Here is a 22,337-nt window from a genome sequence, read left to right as displayed (position 1 = left end):
CCGATTGAGCTTCCCGCAAAGAAGAGGCGTGTGAAAGTGGTGGAGTGSCTGACCGAGGGCCATTTATCCACAGAAGCCTAGATTCTCGTCTCACCCAATTACGACAGTACCTAGCTTCGCGTAGTCATACCCGCGCTCAACCGCGTTATCTTTTGTGCTGCTTTTGTTGATTCTGCGTCCCTCTCTGTACATGTCCTCGTTGAATATCTAATATCATGCGTGTCTGGAGGTGATGGTGTCTCGAGAAAGGGGCGATGGGAATGGACGTGGACGAGCAGAAAGAGCTGGGCGCATTACTGGCCTACCTGTCCCTCGAGGCCGCGGCTACGGCCATTTTCCGTGTCACGTCGGATGAGGGATGGCAAGAGATATACTTGAACGCTGCTTTTGAGGAGCTGGAGGGTGTGGATCAAGAGCTGGGGGGATTGAAAGAGGCATTGAAGCGGACACATTCGCCAGAGCAAGATCTGGCTTTGCTGCATGGTCGGGTTTTGGAGGGGCGAAGATGGAGGCTGAGAGTCATATCCCATCGGCATTGTGTGGCTTCTATGCTGCTGCCAGTAGGAAATACACCKGAACAGCGGAATGGACATACAGAACAGATGGCCAATGACGATGTGATGATGAACGAGGATTCCCTCGATTGGACCAGACATGCCATCAAGAATGCTTCTCCTTGGATCGACTTGATTCGCAATCATGACTGGGCTGCCACTGCCATCGGACCGATGCATTCATGGTCGCCCCTTCTCCGCCAATACTGCCTTCACATCATGTCGGATCCGGATCCGCGCCTGCTCATCTTCGGCGAGGGCATGACCTTCATCTACAACGAAGCGTGTATTGAAGTCTTCGGGGCCAAGCACCCTCAAGTATTGGGTCAGTCGGTTGTGGATGCGTGGGCGGAACTCTGGGAGGATGTGCAGCCCATGATCGAAGCGGCGTACAATGGATATTCCACCAAACTCACCAATTGTCCCATGTTTCTGGAACGCCACGGTTTTCCGGAAGAGACGTTTTGGAACTTTTGCCTGGTGCCAATCATTGATCCTGCCACGGGAAATGGAGTGGGACTTGTCGATGAGTTTACAGAAGTTTCGGCGCAAGTGACGGATGATCGGAGGAGAATTAGTGTCAACAACTTGAGCAACCAGATCAAAAAGGCCGATACGCTGCCGGATCTGTGGACGGCAGTACTGGAAAGCATGGAAGATGCGGAAGTCGACATCCCATTCGCCATTCTCTACGCTGTTGTTGATGATGTACCGGAACGAGAGGACGAGAGCAGATCATCGACGTGCGAGTCACAATCAACCACCAATCATCCAAAGAAGCTCGTCCTCGCCGGAACCGTGGGTATCTCAGACGAAGACCCCAATCTATTCGACATGATCTCGCTACCTGTGATGGAAAGTGACACTGTTGATCTCGTCCATCACTGCTCCGAGGCGTGGGAAACCCGGACTGCCAAATACATTCGCACGCAAGACGGAACTCTACCATCTTGGCTCTCCATTCCCATCCCATCTCGCAGCTACGGAGATGCAATCCGTACTGCACTGGTATCTCCACTACGATCTGCGGGAGATGATGTTCTAGGAGTTCTCATTACCGGCGTCGCTCCAAGGACTCCTCTCAATTCATCCTACCAACTCTTCCTCAACATCAACGCGGAGATTGTCGAAAAGGCTGCAGCTTTGATCTCCCTCCCGGACGAACAACGAAGAGCACAAGCTGTTTCCGATGWGATCACCACCTCTCTTACCCAGCAGCTTCGACTGTACACTCTTCAAGCGGAGAAGAGCGAGGCCAAGTTCTCACGTATGGCCGCTTCCTCCCCGATTGGCATGTACATGTTCTGTGTCAAGGATGGGAAGCCATTGTATGCCAACGACGCATATCTGGAATTGCTGGGAGTCAGTCGAGAGACGCATGCTATTATTGGCAGGCCGCATGCCGGTGCTTGGGAGGGAGTGATTCATGATGAAGACATGTAAGTTCGTTCTTCTACCAGGAGACGGGCTTTTATCTCGCTGACAACACAACACAGTGACCGCTTCATCGCTGCGTGGGACCGAGTCACAAATGAAAAGGTGCCTGTTTCCCTCGAGTATCGATTGAAGAAGACGTGGAAGTCAATCGATAGATCTACCGGGCAAGAACTTTCGGGCGAGCACTGGGTGCAATCCACAGCTTTCCCCGAGATTGATCCTGATGGGTCTGTAAGTACTGTTCAAGGATGGGTTTATGATATTTCACACAGAAAGTTCTCCGAGAGAATCCAAGCGCAGAGACTTGAGGATGCTTTGGAGAATAAACGACAGACGGAGAATTTTGTAGGTCAAACAAATCCTTCCCCAATGAATGACTGCTGATATAAAATGACTGGATAGATTGACATGACAAGTCATGAAATGAGGAATCCTCTCTCTGCCATTCTGCAGTCTGCGGATTCCATCGTCAGTACGCTCTCGGGTGATGCACCGATCTTGAATGAGCAGGTCATTTTGAGTGCGGCCGTCACCGAGGACTTGATCGATGCAGCACAGACCATCATTCTCTGCGGACAGCATCAAAAGCGTGAGTTATATGAATACTTCCTTCAAGAAGAAACACACTAACTCTATAATGTGTAATTTCCAGGAATCGTCGACGACATCCTCACCCTCTCCAAACTCGACGCCTCCCTCCTCGTAATCTCCCCCGACAAAGTCCAAGCCCCAGCACTCATCAAAAAAGCCCTCAAAATGTACGAAGCGGAAATCGACCGGGCAGGAATCGAAGCAACMCTCTGCATCGAACCCACCTACGAAGCCCTACACGTCGACTGGGTGATTCTCGACCCGTCCCGCCTGCTACAAATCATGATCAATTTATTAACCAACAGTATAAAATTCACGCAATACTCCGAAATCCGCAAAATTCGATTGTGTGTCGGGGCGAGTTATCAGAAACCCACGGGACAGCATCATGGGATTAATTTTGTGCCGCAGAGGTATAATCGTCCTTGTCGAACTCCTGCTCCGGAGTGGGGACATGGAGAGGATATTTATATTCAAATTGCGGTTTATGATACGGGGAAGGGGTTGGATGATGAGGAGATGAAGGTACTTTTTGGGAGGTTTCAACAGGCTAGTCCCAAGACTTATAAACAGTATGGAGGGAGTGGGTTGGGGTTGTTTATTTCCAGGGAGTTGTGTGAGTTACAAGGAGGACAGATTGGGGTGGCGAGTGGGGATGGGCAGACGGTTTTTACGTTTTATGTCAAGGCTAAGAGGTGGGTGCCTGAGGAGGTGCTGGTGAAGGATTTGGGGAAAGGGGTCGAGGTTAGTGCGGCTGTGAGTCCCATGGTCTTTTCTCGACGAGGGAGCGCGGTGTTGCCGGCTGAAGGGGTTGATGGGCAAATGGTCGAGCAGTTGTTGACTGATGGGACGCTGTTGGAGAGTTTTCGTCCCCTTTCCAGGAGGAATTCGCAGAGGAGTCCTTCTCCTTCTGCTCAGGAGATGGACACTCTTCATGAGGAGGTGAGAGAGATTGCACAAGAGGGTACGAGGATGTTGGAGGAGAAGAGGAAAACCTCACACGAACACGAGCAGCAGTTGCATGTGTTGATTGTTGAGGATAACACCATCAGTGAGTCCTCTCCATCCACCCCTCCTTCATTAACTTCCATTACTAACATGATATCCCAGATCAAAAAGTAATGTCCCAACAACTCCGCCGCGCAGGCTGCGTCGTCCACCTCGCGAACCACGGCCTAGAATGTCTAGAATTCCTCCAAAATTCCTCCTTCTGTGGCCAAACCACACCCCTCTCCATTGTATTACTGGATCTGGAAATGCCGACCATGGACGGATTGACTTGCATACGACATATTCGACAACGACAGAAAGCCGGGGAAATTTTTGGCCATGTGCCTGTTATTGCCGTCACGGCTAATGCGAGGTCGGAGCAGATTCATTTTGCTATTGAGGCCGGTATGGATCAGGTTGTTACGAAACCTTTTCGTATTCCCGAGTTGGTGCCGCAGATGGAGGCTTTGGTTGCTGAGGTTGGGCTGGAGAGATTGAGTAAAAAACCTGGGTGAGGGGATATTTTCATCCGGCTTTTGTCGATCAGTGAATGATACCCTTGAAGATGCTCCGCCACTATCTGGACGAATGGAAACCTTCTACATCCTTCCTGGTCAGACTCAAACTGAGAAGAACGAGCCCCGATTGGCGATATAAAAGTCCCTGCCAAAAAGGAACAAAGTCCAGAATCCCACAGCAGCGCACGGAGTCCGAATCAGCAACATCTCCCGATGTGATTGGACTGCCACAACAGGCCTCCTATCCTACCGAACAAGAATCAATCACTTCCAGCAAAGCTCCATTATGCAAATCCATCTGGTTGCATCCAGCGTACCTCCATCTCGCAAACGGATCCATTTCCGCTTCGTGCGGATGGATTGCAAGACCTTGGTTCCAAACCTCGCTTATGCAGCAGCCAGGGTCAGGCGATTGTTAGATTGGATGTAACCGGCTTGAGCGCAATAGAGTGTTGTTGAAAAGGGACGTTATAGCTTTGGGTCTAGGTATCTGGAGAAGGGAGGAGGGGAGGGGATATATCAGTAATGTTTGAATTGTGAAAGTCATGATGATTTTATGAACTCGAAGGATGGAATATCACCCACATATTTAATGTGAATGCATTCGGCGAGGGATCTTCCTTAATGGATGTTGTTTGAAAGAACATCTCTCCCTTACCAATCAATATCTTCTAATTAGGTCTGTAGTGTGCATTCTATAGGGTTAGGGTTGGGGTATCTCTCTGATACTAAGATTATCCGTCAAGACCTCCCTAACCGAGTGTCCCAAAGCCTTATATACTACAGAGCGAAGTCAGTAGATCGCGGAGGGGAAATCTCGTAGGGTAAGTCAAGAACAGACTCTCCTCACCTTTATTTCAGACTGGCAGACGACTTATCACACTTAGAACATTTCTATGTATCAGGAATATGATTCATAATGACCAAAAGAACACGTAAGTCATGAGAGACTTCGCCATGGCATAGGAACAGGAATCCTCGATCTCAATCTCGGTCACACACACACACACACACATCAAAAAACATTTTTCCGCTCGCTATAGAACAACAACAACTCAAACCAGTCAATCAGAGGGAGTCGAGTGGACCTCCATAGTACACAGACAAGATCTCTCTTTGCTTTGAGACTTTTCGTCGTCAATCAATCAAATGTCGCTTGCATGCTCCACGCTCCACGCTCCTCGCTGCTCATCATCTTCCTTAACAAACAACTGCAAGCCAAACACGGACGCTCCTATCCTCGAGATCCCTTGAGATGGTCATCATTGGATGCTCTCAGTCTGTCCCCATCCTGCAATGAATGGATGAATGATGACAACACGTCTTCCACTGTCCACCGCATCCCACCTCCACACACAACACACAACCTGCAACTCTTAAAGAAGAAGTCTATCCTCGTCTCGCCTCACCATACCCGTCAAACTGACCACTAGGTCTACCCCTCATACCAGGCGGCACCTGCGGCGGCATCCCATCCATACCGCCTCYCATACCCGCACCTCCAAACCCAGGAGGAGGAGGTCCCGCACCGTAGAATCCGGGAGGTGCACCAGCAGGTGGCCCAAAACCAGGCGGCATGGATCCAGGAGGTGGCTGCTCCCTCTGTTGGGGGAAGTGTGCAGTGGGATGTTGCTGAGGTGGCTGACCACCGAAACCAGGAGGATGTCTCGGCATACCATGCTGAAGCTGCTGCGGAGGGATGTTTGGGAAACCAGGTGGTGGTCCACCCAGGCTTGGGGAAGTGATGTGATACTCTCCAACACCTCCTTGGTAATGCTGAGGTGGTGGCTGGGGCTTGCGGAATACCTGTGGCTGAGGTGGCATCTGCTGCGGTCCATCACCACCACCAAAGTTGCGTCTCATCTGCTGCTGTTGCAACAACTGCTGCTGCATCAGAATCTCCCTCTCATCGTAGAAGCCCGGCGGCGCACGCTGCTGTTGCTGCTGTTGCTGTCTCCTCGGCTCGGGCATTCCAGGAGGTGGCATCTGCTGTTCCCTGCTCAAATCCTCCCTCGAGGGAAAGTTCCTCATCAGTTGCTCCTCAAACAGACCAGGTGGGTGTTGAGGTAGTCTTGCTGGCTTCGGCGCAAAGGTCTCCATTGGAGGAGGGCCACCACCATGTGAATTGGCATGGTGTTGATGGTCCAACCACCTCTGCAATTGCGCTTGATCACCGCCGCCGGTTTGCTGGCTGGGTGGTCTTGATGGCTGCTGTGTAGGATCACTCTTCTTCAACAAGTTGAGTAGATTCTGACTCTCATGACTGTGCATCTGCGGCCTCTGCCTCTGCTGGGCGAGAAGGTTTTGGATGTTGATGTCAGGACTGGGAGCGCTACGGGATGGTGGATCGAACATGGCGAGCTCGCTGACACGACCCGAAGAAGGACGAGGTTGCTGCTCCCTAAGCGCGTTGAACATGTTGCTGGGTTCGGGCGTCTCTTGAGGAGGTCGTACAGCGGGGTCTTGATGTTGCACCTCCACGCCACCTTGGTGAGGGGATTGCAGTCTCTCAGCACTCTCCGGCTGGGATTGGAAGAAGCGACTCTTTGGTTTGGCGCCAAATCCATTCGCACCGGCTCTTGTGGGTTGCGGCGGCGATTGCGGCGCCGAGGCAGCAGGAGCTGGAGATTCACTTGGAGGAGTAATCTTCAATCCACTATTGAGCATTTTCAACACATTGTTGAAACCTTCCTGATCCTCTGCTGTTGTTTTGGCAAAGCCATTGGCAGCCTTTTGTAGATGCGACTCCGAGGRTGGTGCTGGAGGCTGCTCTTCAACCGGCGGCTTAAACATGGACGCAAAGCGACTCGTCTTGGCCTTGCCGGGAGTCTTGCCCGGTACTGCGCCAGCGGGAGGTGTGGATGTCGAAGTCGGAGCGTTGAAAGCGAAGAAACCACCAGGTTCGAAGCCTTCCAGCTTGATGGTCTGCTTGGGCTCTGGTGGTGGCGGAGGTGCTTCCACAACCTCCTTCTCCTTGTCCGCCCCCACATCTCCCTGCACCTTCATACTGTCCTTCCACTTTTGAAACTCCTCCTGCGACTTGGGCATGGCAAAGTTCAACTCTTGATCCTTCTTCACCACGGGGTCATCCATCCATTCGGGCTCCCTCTCATCATGTCGGTCTCCATTGTTGCGCCTCGCCTGTTCCCGCTCGCGCCATCCGCCGCCCGCTGGTCTGTCTCCGTTCTGTCTCCGCTCCTCTCCACGGCCGTTGCTCCATCGCGTATCTCCCTTGTCGCCGAATCCATTGCGGTCTGCAGCGTCATGTCTGCCGTAACGATCGTTCTTGTCCATCTTTGCATCATCATCTCCCCCACCCAGCGCCCTCTTCTCCGCGGCACGCGTCCAGCTGTCACGATTGTCCCTGCCATCCTTGTCCTGCAGACCACTTCTCCGGTTAATCATCTGTCGGTCGGAGAAGAATTTGGCGCGAGTATTCTCCGCGTCGTCGGTGGTGGGAATATCACCCGCGGAATCGGCAAGTCGCGAGGTGTGTCTGCTCGAAGGGAAATTGGTCTTGGGAGGTCCCAAAGAAATGTCATCTATGCGAATCCAATCAGTCACCACTCATCCCTCCTCCACATCACAACACTCACCTCCCGCAGCGCCCCTCGCTGTGGAATTCCTCGTCCCCAACGTCGGGCGTCCCGTGCTAAAGGCACCCATAGGACTGGCCTCTGGAGCAGTGGGATTTCCACTGTGCAGACGTCGATCTCTCTTGTTGCCGCCGTCTTTGGGGACTTGCTGTCGCTGATCATTGCGATCGGAGGCTTGGTTGGCGTTTGCGGACTCACTGTGCGGAATCCTTAGCTTCTCCCTCACCCCATCAGATTCCAGGTAGACAAACTCTAGCCATTGCTCGATTGAGGGTAAATTGTCCGGTTTGGCGACGAGGGGAGAACTGCGGAGCGCGAGCAGTTCTTCGGTGGTGTAGTGGCGGATGGACATTGTTGTGGGGAGAGGGGTGCGCCGTGGTGTAGTGGGAGGAGAGGGGTGTAGCTGTGCCGCACGCACGGGCGAGCGCAGAGTGGGCGGCGGTGTAGGCCAGTAGTAGTAGTGGTCGTTGTCGCTCTCAGCAGCGACGTGAAGGGAACTGATGAGTGTGCACCATCAATGAGGGTGGAAAAAGCGCGCGATGGGAGCGGAAAGGGTGCAATGCAATGGGAGTGGGTTGCGGTGATAGCTACGAGGAGGGAAGGCAATCAGTAAAGCGAACAAGACGCTGGCGGTGCAATATTAATTGGCTGGTGTTGGGAATATCTGGTGGGGTGTTGGTGGGTGTTGTTGTGAGTAAAGTGAAGATTGACGTCGCGGTCGATGTCGTGTGTCTTCGCTTGAGGTGCTGTCACAACTGGACCCTGAATCTTCATCAAAGGCTGCGTCTGAACTTTTGATGCTGCACAACAGTTGCACAATGGTGTCATGACATGAAGATGTGCAATGTCGAGCATATTCCGTATGCTTCATCAGCTCCATGAGTCTTGGGGGTCTGTTAAAACCTCCGTCGTCTTGTTCATCACCACCCATACTCAATCACCCATGACCCATGACCCATGACAGTTTGAAGCTTGAGCGAGAAGATGGTGGGAAAGCTTCAAAGATCTGCGGGAAGAATGAGAATGAGAACCATTCCCCATGATCAGGAAGAGTGCCAGGAGATGAGAGCGACCTGTGCATGCCATCAATCACTTACTCCACCCGACCTAGGTCTGCTATACCTCTCGCCTTGTTCGCTGTCCCACACATCATGACCAACATCATAATCATGAACCATGCCTGATACTCCTCATGAAACCCATGTCGCTCCCATGAGATGTCATCCCATATCATCTCACCCCATCTCCGTCTATCATCCCATCTCCATCCATCCCATAAAGTTCATCCGAAACTCGGCAACCAGCTCATCCCTAAAAATCACCACACAAATCAGATCTCCAGCCTCAATCAACCATTCACRCCCAAGAAACAGGACCCAACATACTGCCCTTGTCCTCCCCCAACTCATCGCTCTCCTTCCAGAAAGCAGTCGGTCCCGCAGGTCCATGATCATCGAAATCCCTACAATCACACATAACCAAGATTAGCATCCCGCCCACCCCTCAGTACCTCGAGCAAGAAAAAGGGAAAGAAGAAGAACATACTTATCAAACCAATTCCCCAAAATGCCCCTCGCACTCCCCACCCCACCAACCTGCACCCCCTCACTCCTCCACCTCTCCTCGCCATGGAAAATGGAAAACGTAGTCCATCGAATCTCCCCCTCAGGAGTCTGTCTCACGGTCCCACGAATCCTCGAATTGGCATTCGGATCCCAACTCGCGTGTAAACTCCTACTCGTCCCGCGGAAATGCACAATGGGTAATCTCTCGCCGTGGAAATTGCTCCAATCTTCCCCGGAGAGATCCTGCTGACTGTGTGGGGATGGCTCGTCGCCCCATTCTTCATCATCACTGTAGTTTGCCTCGCCTTCGCTGTCGTCGTCGTCGATTGGGGTGCCGGGTGGGTCGATGCGGGTGACTTGCAGCTTGATGCGGATCAGTCGGATGGCTGTCATGAAACATAGATGCGGTCAGCAGGAAAGTAGAAAAGGGAGGATGGCTTACACATTCGCGCAATGTTATCGTACCTTCCTCCGTATCAATCGGTTCCCTGCGCTCTCCATCCGGAAGCCGGTCGGTGAAATTAAAGGTATAGAGATCATTGTAGTCCAAAAAACACACGACTCGCATCCAACTCCCACTCACACCATACGGATCTCGGGAATCCAAATCCAACGCCAGATCCCTCACTCGCTTCAATTCCGGCTCCAGCTCCTCCTCTTCTCGATCACCTTCCTCCTCGGATGCAGTAATCTTCCCCGGCGACCGATATGACCCTGCCGTAGCACCCACAAACGCATCCTCCCACACCCTTGGGAACCTCCCTCCACTCCGATCCGCAAATTTTCTCAAATTGAACCCCAACACAATCATAATCGCCTCCACCTTCTCCCAATCCACTCGCATCGACCCATCCCCATGAAAAGGTCCCCACAGCGATCCTTCCGAATACTCTCGCAAATCATAAACTTTACTCCTCGCAAAAGTATGCGTCACCAACGGTCTCGTCGCCGCTCTCGTGCATGCCGAAGGCGGTCCTCCCGCAGAAGAAGAACTGCCATCCTCCATTCTACTCAGCGTGATCGTCGCTGAGCCTCCCGTCACACCATTCAGATGCGTGAGCAACAGACTCGTGAACGTGCTCGCTGAAGGCAGGACATCAATCGGCACGCCATACAAGCAATGTAACTTCGCACTCGCTTGTCGCAATTCTTCCGTCTCCGCGGGTGATTGTAAATCATTCCCCGCTCGATCGAACAGCGAGCTGGAACAGAGAAATGTATCAATATTGTCCGTGTCGTGGAATGCCTCGCTCAGGAGGGAGATATTCCGACTCTGTGCAGCATCTTTCGCGGCGGTGGCCACGAGTCTTTCTACTCCTTTTGCTACAACCCCCAAGTGTGCCTTTTTGGTCGGGCGGGATGAACAGACCAGCAGTCTTTCCAATTGGACGTTGCTGTGCAGGGCGCTTTCCCAATCTGTATCTTCGGGTGGTGGGTCGTAGCGTCGAATGTAGAGATCTTTGTGCAGGAGTCTGTTGCCGTTGATGTATGAGTGCAAGGTTCGACAGCTTGCCGTCAAAGAGGCGAGGTCGGAGGGGAGGATTTCGATGAAGATGCAGTGCAGGAGCTCGTGGCTGAGTTCGAGGAGTTGGGCGGCCATCGGGTTCGTCGGCATGGAGGAGATGCTTGCTTGCGTTGGTGGGATGGAGGATGATGGATTGGAGGGTTGGATGGAGGGATTCTGGTGTGCTGTGCTTCACATGCCGAGAGCAATGCTGGACTGCCTTGTCTGGGGAGAGCTTGGTTTCATGGCAGGTGGAGGTGGGAGGATCGGATGATGTCAGGGTAATCAATCGATCGTTATCGGATACTAACATGTTCGGGGTTAGCCTATCGCCGCCGTCTGGGGGCGGGGTACATTCACTTGGCCCATGATCCAACCAATGGAAGCGTCACATCGGGTCCGGTCGACCTTGATGATATCTGACTAGGTACAACACCATTGATTGACATTGCAATTCATACCAGATATCATCAAGGAAGTTCTTGTAGTCGAGATTGTGGAAGAACTCCTTATATTACACTTATACAACCACTCTTGACACTCTCCCAGACCTCCCATCCCTCGCTCACACCGCCGCATCCTCCTTCCCCTTCCCCTCCCCTTTAGCCCAACTCTCAAACCTCCCAGGCTCACACGTCTCCCGCACCCTCTCCCTCAACTTCCTTGCAACATCCCCTTCCACCTTCTCAACAGTCTCCAACCAACTCATCACTCCACTCCTCGTAATCAAAACCTCACTCCCTCCCACAATACAAGTCGCACGGAAGAGCATCTCAAGCACCCTCTCCTGAATGAGTTTGTTTCTCCTCGCAGCGGGTGAACTCCACGACCCCATAACCTTTTCAAAGACATTCCCGCGTCGGAGAACTTCCAAATCCTGAGGCGTTCGCAGTCCGTCAACGAGCCAGTCGAGAACCCATTGCACTTCCTTCCAATACCCATCGTCGTCTTCGGGGAGAGAGAGCAGGGTGTTGGAAAGCCAGTAGTTGGGCATTTTGTTGACGCGCCATTCTGGGCCTCGGATGAGATATCTGTTGAGTTTGGGGTAGATGTGATGTGCTGGCTCCATAAGGACTTGCAACGCCCGCACGCCAAATGCTCCGGCGATATAAGGGAAAGGAATGTCGGGTGCGTAGTATTGCTGTTCAAACGTCTCGGTCATTTCTCCTAGTAATAGCGTGACTTGAGCGCTGTTTTCAAAGGAGGAAGTGTGAAGCAGTTTCTTGACCTTGTTGAGTTGGGCGAAACCTTGTTTGCGGATGTCGCTGTGCTCGGAGCAGAGGCAGAGGATCAAGGAGGATACGTCACCGTCTTCGAGAGCCATGTCGATTTCTTTGAGTGACCAGCGAGTTAGTGAAGGGTGGGATTTGGGTTCTGGTGGAGGTTGCTGGAAGTTCAAAGCGGAGTCCCCGGTGGTGGTTGTAGATTTGGTACTTTGACTGTGTTTTGAGATTTCATCAGGCAGTCGGACTGCCTCCAAATCCTTTTCTAGATCCTTCGGCTTGGTCACATTCCATCCCGAGAGACTGCGCACGCTCTTCAACACGTCCGCCAGTATGTTGCTGTCCTCGAGATTGGTGGTATGAGAAAGGGAGAGATATTTCTCGACCCACTCAGCCTTGGCTTTCCCACTGCCATCCATCTTGGAGGCAACAAACGATGCTTGCTCAAGAACGACAGCAATGAGCAGACTCGGCCGATTTGTAGCGGCTTCTTCCAATCGGAGCTTCCTGACAATGACATCAAGATCATCCAAGTACTTCACCGGCTTGCGAGTTGCACGCCCAATACAATCGTCGACAAACTCCCAAGCACTGTTGTCGTCTGAAAGTCCAAGTAAGCTAGCAACAAGAACATCAAGAGGAGCAGATCCTTCTTGCAAGACATTCTCTCCGACGAGAACATGCTGCAGAAGTGATCGGACTTGTCTGTTCAGTGGGTCTTTGCGATGAATCCTCAGAAGCGTCACAATTGGGGTATAAGTCAGGCCACCCTGCTTGTGGAACCACTTCATGCCGGTGCTATGTCGAGCAATAGCCAGGAGGTGCTCCAGCTCCAACTTCTTAAGTGCCTGCAACTCGGCAGGAATACGCTCGGTCGGGACCTCACTACCGACAAGCGCTGCTGTGAGAGTGGTGGAGACGTCGAATTGTTCCTCAAGTGCCTGACCAGGAGAGTGCTCGTAGTACAGTCGAAGGAGTCGGGTCGTTGCTTCGCGTTGCAGAGAGTGCTCGTAGTCATCCGGGATCTTGCGAAATGCAGCAATGACATCCTTCATGGGAGGGCATCGTTCGATGAATCTTTGTTGTAATCTTTTCGCAGCTTCTTTCCACAGTCGGTCATCATTCGATTGAGGCCGCATCTCTTCAAGCACGGAAGCGAGCTTTTGGAATGACAGCACCAACAGGCGAATGGCAAAGAAGGTGATCAAGTCGTTGCCTTGGTTGAGGCAGCGTACCAACACTTTTTGAGTCAGCGGGCGTGGAAGGATATTCTCAATCATAATGGAGGTTTGTGCTGGCAATGATGCCTTGCCCTCTTCATGACCAAAGTTTGCGGGGACTGGAAGACGGACAATCTCGAAGAGAAGGGACGCATAGCCGATCCACGTATTTGTCAATCTGGGTTCCATGGGCATCGTTTTGTCTGCAAAGTAAGCCGCAACGAGTTCCGGTGCAGACGTGAAGCAGGTTACGAGAAGCTCGCGCTCACGCTCATCCGTCTGTGCACGGAGACTCATGGCCCAGGATAGCAAGGTTGTATTTCGAACGTTGATTGGCTCTTCTGAGTCGTAGAATTCGAGACTGTCCAGGCCGAGATCAACGAAGATCGATGAGCGAGTAGCATCCGAGCTTGAGGTGCCTGGCGGATACCACCCACTGTCCCGAAGCAAGCCATACTGTGGGGTGGTAGAGACGGACTTGAGCCAGCTGAACGCTTTCTCCGATGCTGCATGACCTTCCTCACTGCGTGTTGCGACCTCTGTGACCCTCTCCAGATTTTGAATGCTCAAGACGGCCTGCTTGGCAGATCGCGGCAATTCTGCATCCTTCAAGACGCTCTGCTCGATGGTGGTGAGCAGTTCATTGATGAGAYCGGCTGGGTCATCTCGAAGATGCTGGAATAATGCATTGCAGAGAGGCTTGTTTTTGAGAATGTCAATCTTTCCACCCTCGTGCAGATACTTGAACAATGCGAGGATGAATCGGATGGTGAGGGATCGTATTGATGGTCGCCGTTTGGCTTCCTCTTCGGGAATGCTGCGCGAAAGTCAGATATGCTCATTTGTGCAATCATGGCAAAACCCACTCTTGCTTCACCATACCCAGATTCCTCCTCAACGAACTGCTGTCAAAGGTCTGCTCTCGTTTCTCGTACACCTCCCTCGCCATGATACCTCCATCGAAAGTGGTGACTTCTATCAAAAGTCGGAAGCATGGTGAGATGACAAAGTCCTTGTGTTTGGGAGCATCCAGGCAGCGCTTCACAAGTCGGAGATGCTGATGTTGAAGGATCGTTTTGCAGAGGAGATTGCCCTGATCGCGAAGATCCAGGATTCCAGACAACGTCTTCAACAAGAGCGCCAGGATCGCACATACTGATGACGATAGATGATCATTGTTGTTCTGATTCGCAAACGACCATGCCTGCCATAGCTGGGAAAGGAACGGCCGCTCCAGATCCTTCGCATCTGCGGGTCTTTGAGTTTCTAGATACTCCCGCAGGATGGAGATCTGTCGGGCACGATTGTCTTCTTCYCGGTGATAGAGAATGCTCTCGAGGAATGCTTTGAAAGAAGCGATGCCATGTCGTAGCTGATTGATTCCATCTTGGCGGAAAATTAAAAAGTCTTGTAGCTGCCCGGCAAAGTGGATTTCTTCTACGGGACGTGGCTGATATTCCGCACGTGCTCTCTTCGGCGGCCTGTCGCTTTCTTCCACTGACTCCCGCTTCGACATTTTGTTGGTTTGGTGTGGTATGAATTGTCGGATTGATGTTCACGGGCGAAGATTTCGATTCGAGGTTGCTCGGACTCGGAGAGAACAGGCGCTAACCTGTTTTGTCGAGCTGCGGACCGCTCCCTCACCACGCTAGCAAAGCTTCTCGAAGTTCGATCACAGAGATGAAGATGGCAACACTCAATCATCAAGCAGGCTTACCGCAACATCGACATCCCCATGAGTGAACTGCGATGGAAATACTTGCATCACAATCTCGAATCTACAGCTTGCTAGGAACCCATTTCGGAGCCTTCTTCTCCGCAAAAGCCCTCAAACCAATGGCAATATTCTGGCCATCTCGCAGGCCAGCTCCATACCTGGAATCAGTCGCCTGACTCGCTCGCTCAACGCTGCCCTGCTCCCAGCTTTCTCGAAGTCCATRCCTGGTTACAATAATGGCATCGGGACTCAGGCTTGCCWCCTTGGCGGCAAGGTCAACTGCCTCTTGCACCACCGACTCATGTGTCTTGGACACWCGGTTCGCAATATTGTACTGCACAGCTTCCTGAGCTGACAGAAATCGTCCGGCCATGGCAATCTCACTTGCGACGGTCATACCTGCCAGACGAACGAGTCTGGAGAGGCCGCCTGCTCCGGCGTACAAACCACGCATGGCTTCGGGCAGACCGAATGTTGCGTTGGGAGACGCAACAATCATGTCACTGTGGACATCAGTACTGACACAACAAGACACTCAAGATGTACTCACCAACCAAGGCAGATCTCAAATCCGCCGCCCATAGCCCAGCCATTTACAGCAGCAATCACAGGCTTTTTTCCAACACGACGCGAGACTCCCATGAATCCCGAAGGAGGGTGTACTAATTGTCTACGATCCAAAACCTCGCCCTTCTCTCGAGCATTCGCAATGTCCTTTTGTTCGATAAGATCCTGTCCCGCGCAAAAGGCCTTGCCATTCCCAGTGATTACCGCCACGCGGAGTTCCTGCTCGCCATCGAACCATTGCAGGAGTGCGTCGGCTTCCCACTGTGATGCGTATGGCAAGGAATTCATAGCCTTGGGTCGGTTGATCGTGATGAGTAAGACATATGGCGCTGGGTAGGAGAGGACGTATGTTGGAGTCGGCGGGGGCTGGGTGGTCAGCTTTGGTGTGGATGCCATAATTGTGCTGGTGGAGTTGAGGAGTACAGGAGGAAATGTGTTTTGTCAAGTCAAGGAAAAGAGTTTACTACTGTACCGCGAGAGTAAGCGTGGTGTCTTTCACGTTGCTCCAAGAGGTCAAAGGTGGAGTCTGTGATCAATGTCCGGCTGCGTAATAACCGGACGCCGATGGCCGAGGCGGAGGGAGTTTTGTCTCGGCGAACAAACGGGCTGCTGTCCGCGAAGTCATAGTACCTACCTAGACCATGCAACTTGGCAACTTCTTTCTTGTATTTTCCATCTCAGCCGTCTTCATCCGGAGCTGAGAAGGAATGGCGATGCCGACAACGTTCACAAGTCATCATGTCGCGATATTGAACGCATCCGTGGAAAGGACAAGATCATGAAGACAAACGACGACAACACACCGTGTCCTCTCGCACATATCATTCCATCGTAGAGTTGTCGGCAAGATGCAGCATATTGACAACTTTACTAAGACATTCCATCTAGTGTGTAGAGACTAGCAAGACTAATAGAATATACCGTGTGACCATGCCCTCAAGCGAAGCCGCGAACGTGAAGACGCATTGGACACCGCCTTACTAGGATGCGCCAAGGACCACGGCCCATACAGTACAGCCATCCGACATGTGTACGTCGACAAGCTCAGCCGTAGCTAAGCGAGCAGTAGCAAGCACAGAGTCCGTGAGCCTTCAAGATGGTATGTCAACTTGAGCGTAGGGAACACGCTGCCGCGGGATTGCCGCAGCATTCCTCGGTGGCATCAATCGCCAGCGAACTCTGGATACATCTCCCCATGGATCAATGGGCAACGCACTCAGTATTGGCTTTCGACGAGATGGACGGTACACTGCCGCTCACCACTTTCCTCATGACCGCAGCTTTAACCTGGCGAATCTCCAACTTATCCGGCCTGACGCTGACCAGGACATCTTCGGGAGAGGCAATGACCATCTCGCACTGTCGAACGCGATGTTATCATCCTTCTCCAACGACGAGGGTCTCCATGTTGCAAGATTTCGCMCAGTCGGAAAGTCGCCGAGCATACCTTACCTACATCTGTGTTCGCTTTGAGTTCCCGTTGCCGTCCTCCCACCTGCTCGCCGCCAACCCTGTATGATCCCGTACCACAGTTCAAGATCAAATTGAAAGAGAGGCCACATTGCAGGATTACTTGTAGAATGGAGCACGTCACTTGTACCGATGCTCTCCGCCTTGTCGCTGTGGTCGTAGTGCGAAATTCATGCCCCCCCCCCTCCATTTCCTCTCGGTCGGCTTATCACCTGGGAATCGTCTACAACATCGCAACAACACAATGAGTTGTGTGTATCCCCGTCCGGCAAATGCTGCCGTACCACCGCAACCACCTCCGCCAGCAGCCGAACCTGCGGACCTCGCGGCTGCAGGTGAAGCTGGACATGCGGGCTTGACAGAGGCGGAGAAAGCCGCGGCTGCGCAAATGAAACGTGAAATGTTTGCCTACATAGAGCGGCATCTTAAGAATGATGGTGAATTCCTGTCCGACCAGGAGCTTGCGTATGCAAGCGGTCTCTCGGAGCTTCWAGCCAAGTTCGACGTACAGGTGAGTCTGATTCAGAGACGCCCGACGATTGAGAGCGTGCTGAATGTTGGCTTCCTCGTCTAGTTGAGGCGCAGTAAAGAGACTGTGGACAATCTGAAGACGCAAGACGAAGAGCAACGGAGAAGAAAACTCCAGTTCCAGCATGTTACTCCCCTACCAATACTGGAAATGTCACTTCGCGACGGCGACGTCGCATCTCTAATGCACGAGTTTGTGTGGAGTTCTTGTGGTACAACCTTCACTATCATGCTCGAAATGCCAGATTCTCCTTACGAAGACCTCAACACCCCTATGGAGCAACTCAAGGGTGTTCTCTCGGAGATTAGTAGCAGCTACAAACTCTGGAAATTCGAGGGCCCTCTTAGCCCAGGAGACATCATCGATCTCGTCCTTGAGCAGTGGCATGAGTGGTACCAAACAGGRGCATACGAGATACCGTACAAGGAACATGTCGAGAGCTTGTTGGGACTCGTAAAAGAATGCCACCGGGCGGAGACGGAGGAGGAACGTTACAATACAGCTTGCAATTTGACAAAATTTGTTGTGTTCAACAGCTGTTGTAAAATCTTGAGAAGGCTCGAGTTTGGCGTGCGTGGTTTGAAGACTGGATACCGGGAAGAAAACGGACAGCGATGGCTCTTTGACATCCTCACGACTCCCATCCGTGATTTTCCGGAGCGTGCTCATCGCCTACCATGTGTCGACCCCACGCCGACACTAGAACAGTCCGTGAATCAACATCGAATGCTCGTACATTTCTGGACCAACCAGGGTGTGAAGTTTAAGCCTCAGACCAGCCTGCCGATGCGTTCGGTATACGACGTCGAGGGCAGGAAGTTATTCCACGGCATGCTATCGAAACGACTGCTAGGCATCCGAAAACAAGCAGGAGAGCTCATTAGACTCATCCACGCCATCAAAGCAAATCCTACCGAAGAAGAGCTCAAGGCCACTTCTGCCACTTCTGCCACCCCTGCGAAAGAGAAAATCAAGTTTGCGGTATACAGGCTTTCGCGGGAGATTCGTGGCCTGTCGGAGATCCACCTCAACTTTGAGGCGATTCTCTACGTTCATTTGAAATGGCTGTCGCAAGTCACTGGCGCTACATCTGCGTATGATGAGCCAGACTTCGGCGAGCACATCAATGACTCAAATCTCAACGAGAAGGACGACCCGGCCAGCTCATCCTCACCAGTGAGGGCACTTGTCTGTACTAACCCGAGCAGCTCGGCCATGATCACCCTTGATGACGAGGAGCTTGAGATAGATAACCAAGGCGACCCACGATTTCTCCCTAAAGACGCCACGCCACACGATCAATGGGCCATGATCGCAAAAAAGTACCTTTTGCAAATTTCCGACCACGATCTCAAAGTTATCGAAACGGTATCATTCAACGCAGAGAAAAGATCACCGGAGCAGAAGAGAAGATCGAACATGATCGACCTCCTCAATCTCCACATTGTGACTGTGAGAAAGCAGAGGAAGCATCGACGCACCCTTTCACTCAACGAATGCTTGGATAGAGTGGTGAAGAAGAGCCTGAAAGCTCCACCGGGTAGAGAAGCGAGACTGGATCGCCGTAAGCTGCAGTCAATCTTACACAAGATGGATCGAGGACAATCCAAACAGCTGCCGTTCTGGAAGAGATGCCTGACACGACTTTGCGGGAAGGTGACCACAACAATCCGACCAGAGTCCAGTATAACCCCACACCACGAAGCTTCCGCCATGGCGCTCGCAGCATGTCTCAACGGCCGGCAAATGCGAGAAAACATCATCAARTCATGCACAGAGGGCGATGTTCGCACCGCGTTTGATTTCGAGGCGAAGCGATTCATCAGTTTGAGGCATCTCTGGAGATCTCTCCCACAAGTGCAGTTCGATTCTACGAGACGGTGTTGTCCTGCGTGCTGGATCATGGTACGAATCGGTCATATCATGCAGGTAAATGTTGCGCAGATTCCTCCTTCGGCCGAGCCGGGCTATCATACTTTGTGGGAGAAGATTGAGTTGCCGATTTGGACGCCGAGGGCTATGGGGGAGGATATTATTAAAGATATGGAGCTGGAGGCTTTTGCTATTATGGGGAGGGTCCAGACTGATCATGATGGGCAAGGTGGAGGAGAAGTAATGAATGTCGCTTGAGAATTTTAGTATACTAATGGAAAAAGCAATGAGGTGTTMCGCAGGTCTCATCCTTCCTTCGTCACTTTACCAAACCATCGCACCGGGGAGACGTTGGAGTAATTCTCAATGTCCTTCATGACTTCCGGGATGTTCGCCGCGATGGCCTTCTCAAACCCATCGGCATTGTCGAATCGCAGAATGGCTTGCGTGTGCATTCCACTTGCATCTCCTTCGGGGAACTCCACCACGGTCCATGATTTCAAGCCGAATTGTTTCTACACATCATTGTTAGTCTCAACGGCCAAGTCGTGGGAGTGAAGACAAACCCAATGCTCGTCCACCAGAGCCATGTGCTTTCTCAAGTAGTACTCGCTGTCAAACTTGATATCTGGCGTTCGAGGGTATGAGACGTAGACGAAGGTTTCTTGGGACATTGTGGGTGATTTCTTGTATGGGTTTTAGTGTGGATAGAATGGATCGGTTGACTAGTTGTTTGATGATGTTTGAGAGGGCATCACTTGAGCTTATATGGAGTTGTGCTTGGCGGAGTTAGGCGACCAGCGGCAAGGCAACTATGTTGCTTGCGTGGACCTCTATAGCCGAAATGCGGAGAAGCTTGTTGGATGCTGCTATTGTAGGTCAACCAGAATCTCAAGAATGGAGTTGTATATTACTGGAGCAACAGCTCTAGAGGAGAAGTGTGAGGGTGGGGTTCAGTATCGATCAAAATCTATAGCCGCCTTTGACATGTCGGATCAAAGCAGATTGACGATGGAGCTCTCAAGTATCGTCCTTTGGTCAATCACACGAGCAGCGTTTTCAACTCCCTCACGAACACTGAGCAGAGACAAGAAGGGTGCCCTTGATGTCCGGACAAGGCATTTAATTTCAAAGTACTGTCGAAAAACCAAAGAATCAATCTATGAAACACTACTCTCGCGCACACTATCAATCTCCTCTGATCGTTGCGAGCTCATCGTTTGGTTGAGCCGGGAGAGCTTCAATCAGCTAGTTTGCGTACTCAAGCAACCGTAACCACGTTGATGTCGCCATTAGGCAGACCACCTTCAAGGATTTCCGGAACGCAAGCAGCACGTGGATCACCACCAGCAGGGATGCCCATACCATCGCAGTCAGCTCCAGAGAAAGTACCACGGGTGCATTGGGACAAAGGACTGAAGGTTATGAAGCCCGATTGACCTTGATTGAAGGTGACGGAGCTTTGTACGGTGGAAGACTTGGACTCTTCCCAAGTAGCACTGTAGCCAAATGTGACGGTCTCAGATCTATATCACAGTCAGTTAATTACGAATGTTGAATGGCCACCCGAGGAAACATACACAACTTTGAAGAGTCCGGCTTCAGTAGATTCACTGACATCAAAACCCTGCGAAAAGCTTGATTCAATCGTGCCAGAATACATGTTCGAACAACCGTTTTCACTCGGGCAGGTGTTATAGGTCGGTGAGACCTTGACGGGGGCCCCAACCTGCGAATAGAGACCCTAGGCGATCTGTCAGCTTCTGCGGCTACTGCAGGGCTGGAATTTGCTCCTACTCACACCGCTCTGGGAGAACTTGCAGTCGCTGCGCTTCTTCAAGGAAGAAACCGGGGAACGGTTCTTCAAATTCCCAATGTCGGGTGTAGTTTTGGCTGTCTCAGCCTCCTTGGCCTCCGGAGCTTCTGTAGTCTCACCGAGAGTCCGCTTCCCTGKAATTTGTGAGCACAGATTCTGACATTCCTGACCCTATACAATCATTAGCGCGAGCAAGTGTGGTAGGATTGATTGTTGACATACGCAACACTGAGTTGAGAAGTAGTCTGCTTTGATGTCCACTTCAACGCACTGGCCGGCGTTGTGCAGAAGAAGGATACATGAGCCACAGGCTGGCGGAACTCCGTCGCCGGATCCCTGTCCAATGACTACCCCACAGCCATGATCTAGCTGTTCGTCGACGAGGGCCCAGCTTTGGTATACATCAGAAGTGTTGCCAACCTTCTGGAAATTGTCGTCTGGACATCTTGCTTAGCAGTGGGTCGAAATAGCCGTGAGACGATAAAACTCACCCCCCGAGGTGATCGTGCTGGAGCATGTGCCTTCAGATGTATAGATTGTGTTGTAGTAGCCGCTCTTGTCGCAATCTGAGTTTGGGAAGACGTAGAGGTTGGTAGCACTTGCAAGTCTTGCAATAGTCGCGCTGACGAGGAACAGGGAGGCCTTGGTGATGAAAGCCATTGTAGCTTCAAGGTGCTCAAAGGTGGCTTGGTGATTTGAATGAGCTTGCTGGTAGTGTGGGAATGCGAAAGCTGATGTTTCCAATTCGAAGGCGAACATCAGTCTTTTATATATCTCAATGAGAATCGGTCTCGGTTCCTGCCCACTTCGTCTTGTCTTCGGTCTTTTCCCTTTTTCGATACAGTTCCCTCAACGGTCGGAGGAACATCCACAATGGCTGGTTTGCACGTCATGAATGTCCGAGGGGCGTGGACTAGAGCCGTGTTGATGATTGTTTTTCTTGCCTCCCAGAAAAGCCCTAACTCAAAATTTCCCACTAGATCACTAGATCCCCACGTGATGTTCAGTCGGCGGCCAAGAAAAGGGATGTTCCGATGAAACAGGCACGTTGTTTTCTCATGCCAAGCATCATTCAACGGTAGGGAGACACTGATAGGATATGCCACCGGATACCACCGCAAGGAGTGAGATTCGCCAAGCTGTTTAGTGGTTTAACTTCATCCTCCTT

General features: G+C 51.8%; 8 protein-coding genes; 2 read left to right on the top strand and 6 right to left on the bottom strand.

Annotated features, from left to right (window-relative positions):
* Positions 1-254: 254 nt before the first annotated feature.
* RCC_09876 (uncharacterized protein) lies at positions 255-4,087 on the top strand (the record flags this gene model as incomplete). XM_023775115.1 has 5 exons in its annotated part: positions 255-1,993; positions 2,051-2,336; positions 2,394-2,580; positions 2,644-3,633; positions 3,693-4,087. The coding sequence occupies 5 exons, from the start codon at positions 255-257 to the stop codon at positions 4,085-4,087; spliced, it is 3,597 nt and encodes a 1,198-aa protein (XP_023630883.1).
* Positions 4,088-5,479: 1,392 nt separating this feature from the next.
* On the bottom strand, positions 5,480-8,038 carry RCC_09875 (uncharacterized protein; the record flags this gene model as incomplete). XM_023775114.1 has 3 exons in its annotated part: positions 5,480-7,632; positions 7,687-7,883; positions 7,938-8,038. 3 exons carry the CDS (start codon positions 8,036-8,038, stop codon positions 5,480-5,482), a joined length of 2,451 nt encoding a protein of 816 aa, XP_023630882.1.
* Positions 8,039-8,968: 930 nt separating this feature from the next.
* RCC_09874 (uncharacterized protein) lies at positions 8,969-10,851 on the bottom strand (the record flags this gene model as incomplete). XM_023775113.1 has 4 exons in its annotated part: positions 8,969-8,997; positions 9,072-9,148; positions 9,232-9,637; positions 9,717-10,851. The coding sequence occupies 4 exons, from the start codon at positions 10,849-10,851 to the stop codon at positions 8,969-8,971; spliced, it is 1,647 nt and encodes a 548-aa protein (XP_023630881.1).
* Positions 10,852-11,320: 469 nt separating this feature from the next.
* On the bottom strand, positions 11,321-14,714 carry RCC_09873 (related to URB1 Nucleolar protein required for the normal accumulation of 25S and 5.8S rRNAs; the record flags this gene model as incomplete). XM_023775112.1 has 2 exons in its annotated part: positions 11,321-14,015; positions 14,065-14,714. 2 exons carry the CDS (start codon positions 14,712-14,714, stop codon positions 11,321-11,323), a joined length of 3,345 nt encoding a protein of 1,114 aa, XP_023630880.1.
* A 262-nt stretch (positions 14,715-14,976) lies between these two features.
* Positions 14,977-15,878, bottom strand: RCC_09872 (related to enoyl-CoA hydratase; the record flags this gene model as incomplete). XM_023775111.1 has 2 exons in its annotated part: positions 14,977-15,418; positions 15,466-15,878. The coding sequence occupies 2 exons, from the start codon at positions 15,876-15,878 to the stop codon at positions 14,977-14,979; spliced, it is 855 nt and encodes a 284-aa protein (XP_023630879.1).
* Positions 15,879-17,196: 1,318 nt separating this feature from the next.
* On the top strand, positions 17,197-19,611 carry RCC_09871 (uncharacterized protein; the record flags this gene model as incomplete). XM_023775110.1 has 2 exons in its annotated part: positions 17,197-17,463; positions 17,527-19,611. The coding sequence occupies 2 exons, from the start codon at positions 17,197-17,199 to the stop codon at positions 19,609-19,611; spliced, it is 2,352 nt and encodes a 783-aa protein (XP_023630878.1).
* A 47-nt stretch (positions 19,612-19,658) lies between these two features.
* On the bottom strand, positions 19,659-20,027 carry RCC_09870 (uncharacterized protein; the record flags this gene model as incomplete). XM_023775109.1 has 2 exons in its annotated part: positions 19,659-19,868; positions 19,920-20,027. The coding sequence occupies 2 exons, from the start codon at positions 20,025-20,027 to the stop codon at positions 19,659-19,661; spliced, it is 318 nt and encodes a 105-aa protein (XP_023630877.1).
* A 587-nt stretch (positions 20,028-20,614) lies between these two features.
* Positions 20,615-21,829, bottom strand: RCC_09869 (uncharacterized protein; the record flags this gene model as incomplete). XM_023775108.1 has 5 exons in its annotated part: positions 20,615-20,879; positions 20,934-21,097; positions 21,155-21,340; positions 21,392-21,606; positions 21,661-21,829. The coding sequence occupies 5 exons, from the start codon at positions 21,827-21,829 to the stop codon at positions 20,615-20,617; spliced, it is 999 nt and encodes a 332-aa protein (XP_023630876.1).
* Positions 21,830-22,337: the final 508 nt, after the last annotated feature.

Source organism: Ramularia collo-cygni, assembly GCF_900074925.1.
Source record: "Ramularia collo-cygni strain URUG2 genome assembly, contig: RCC_scaffold20, whole genome shotgun sequence".
Lineage (NCBI taxonomy): Eukaryota > Fungi > Ascomycota > Dothideomycetes > Mycosphaerellales > Mycosphaerellaceae > Ramularia > Ramularia collo-cygni.
Note: the sequence above shows the minus strand (reverse complement) of the source record. Positions and strands in the feature narration are given on the sequence as shown.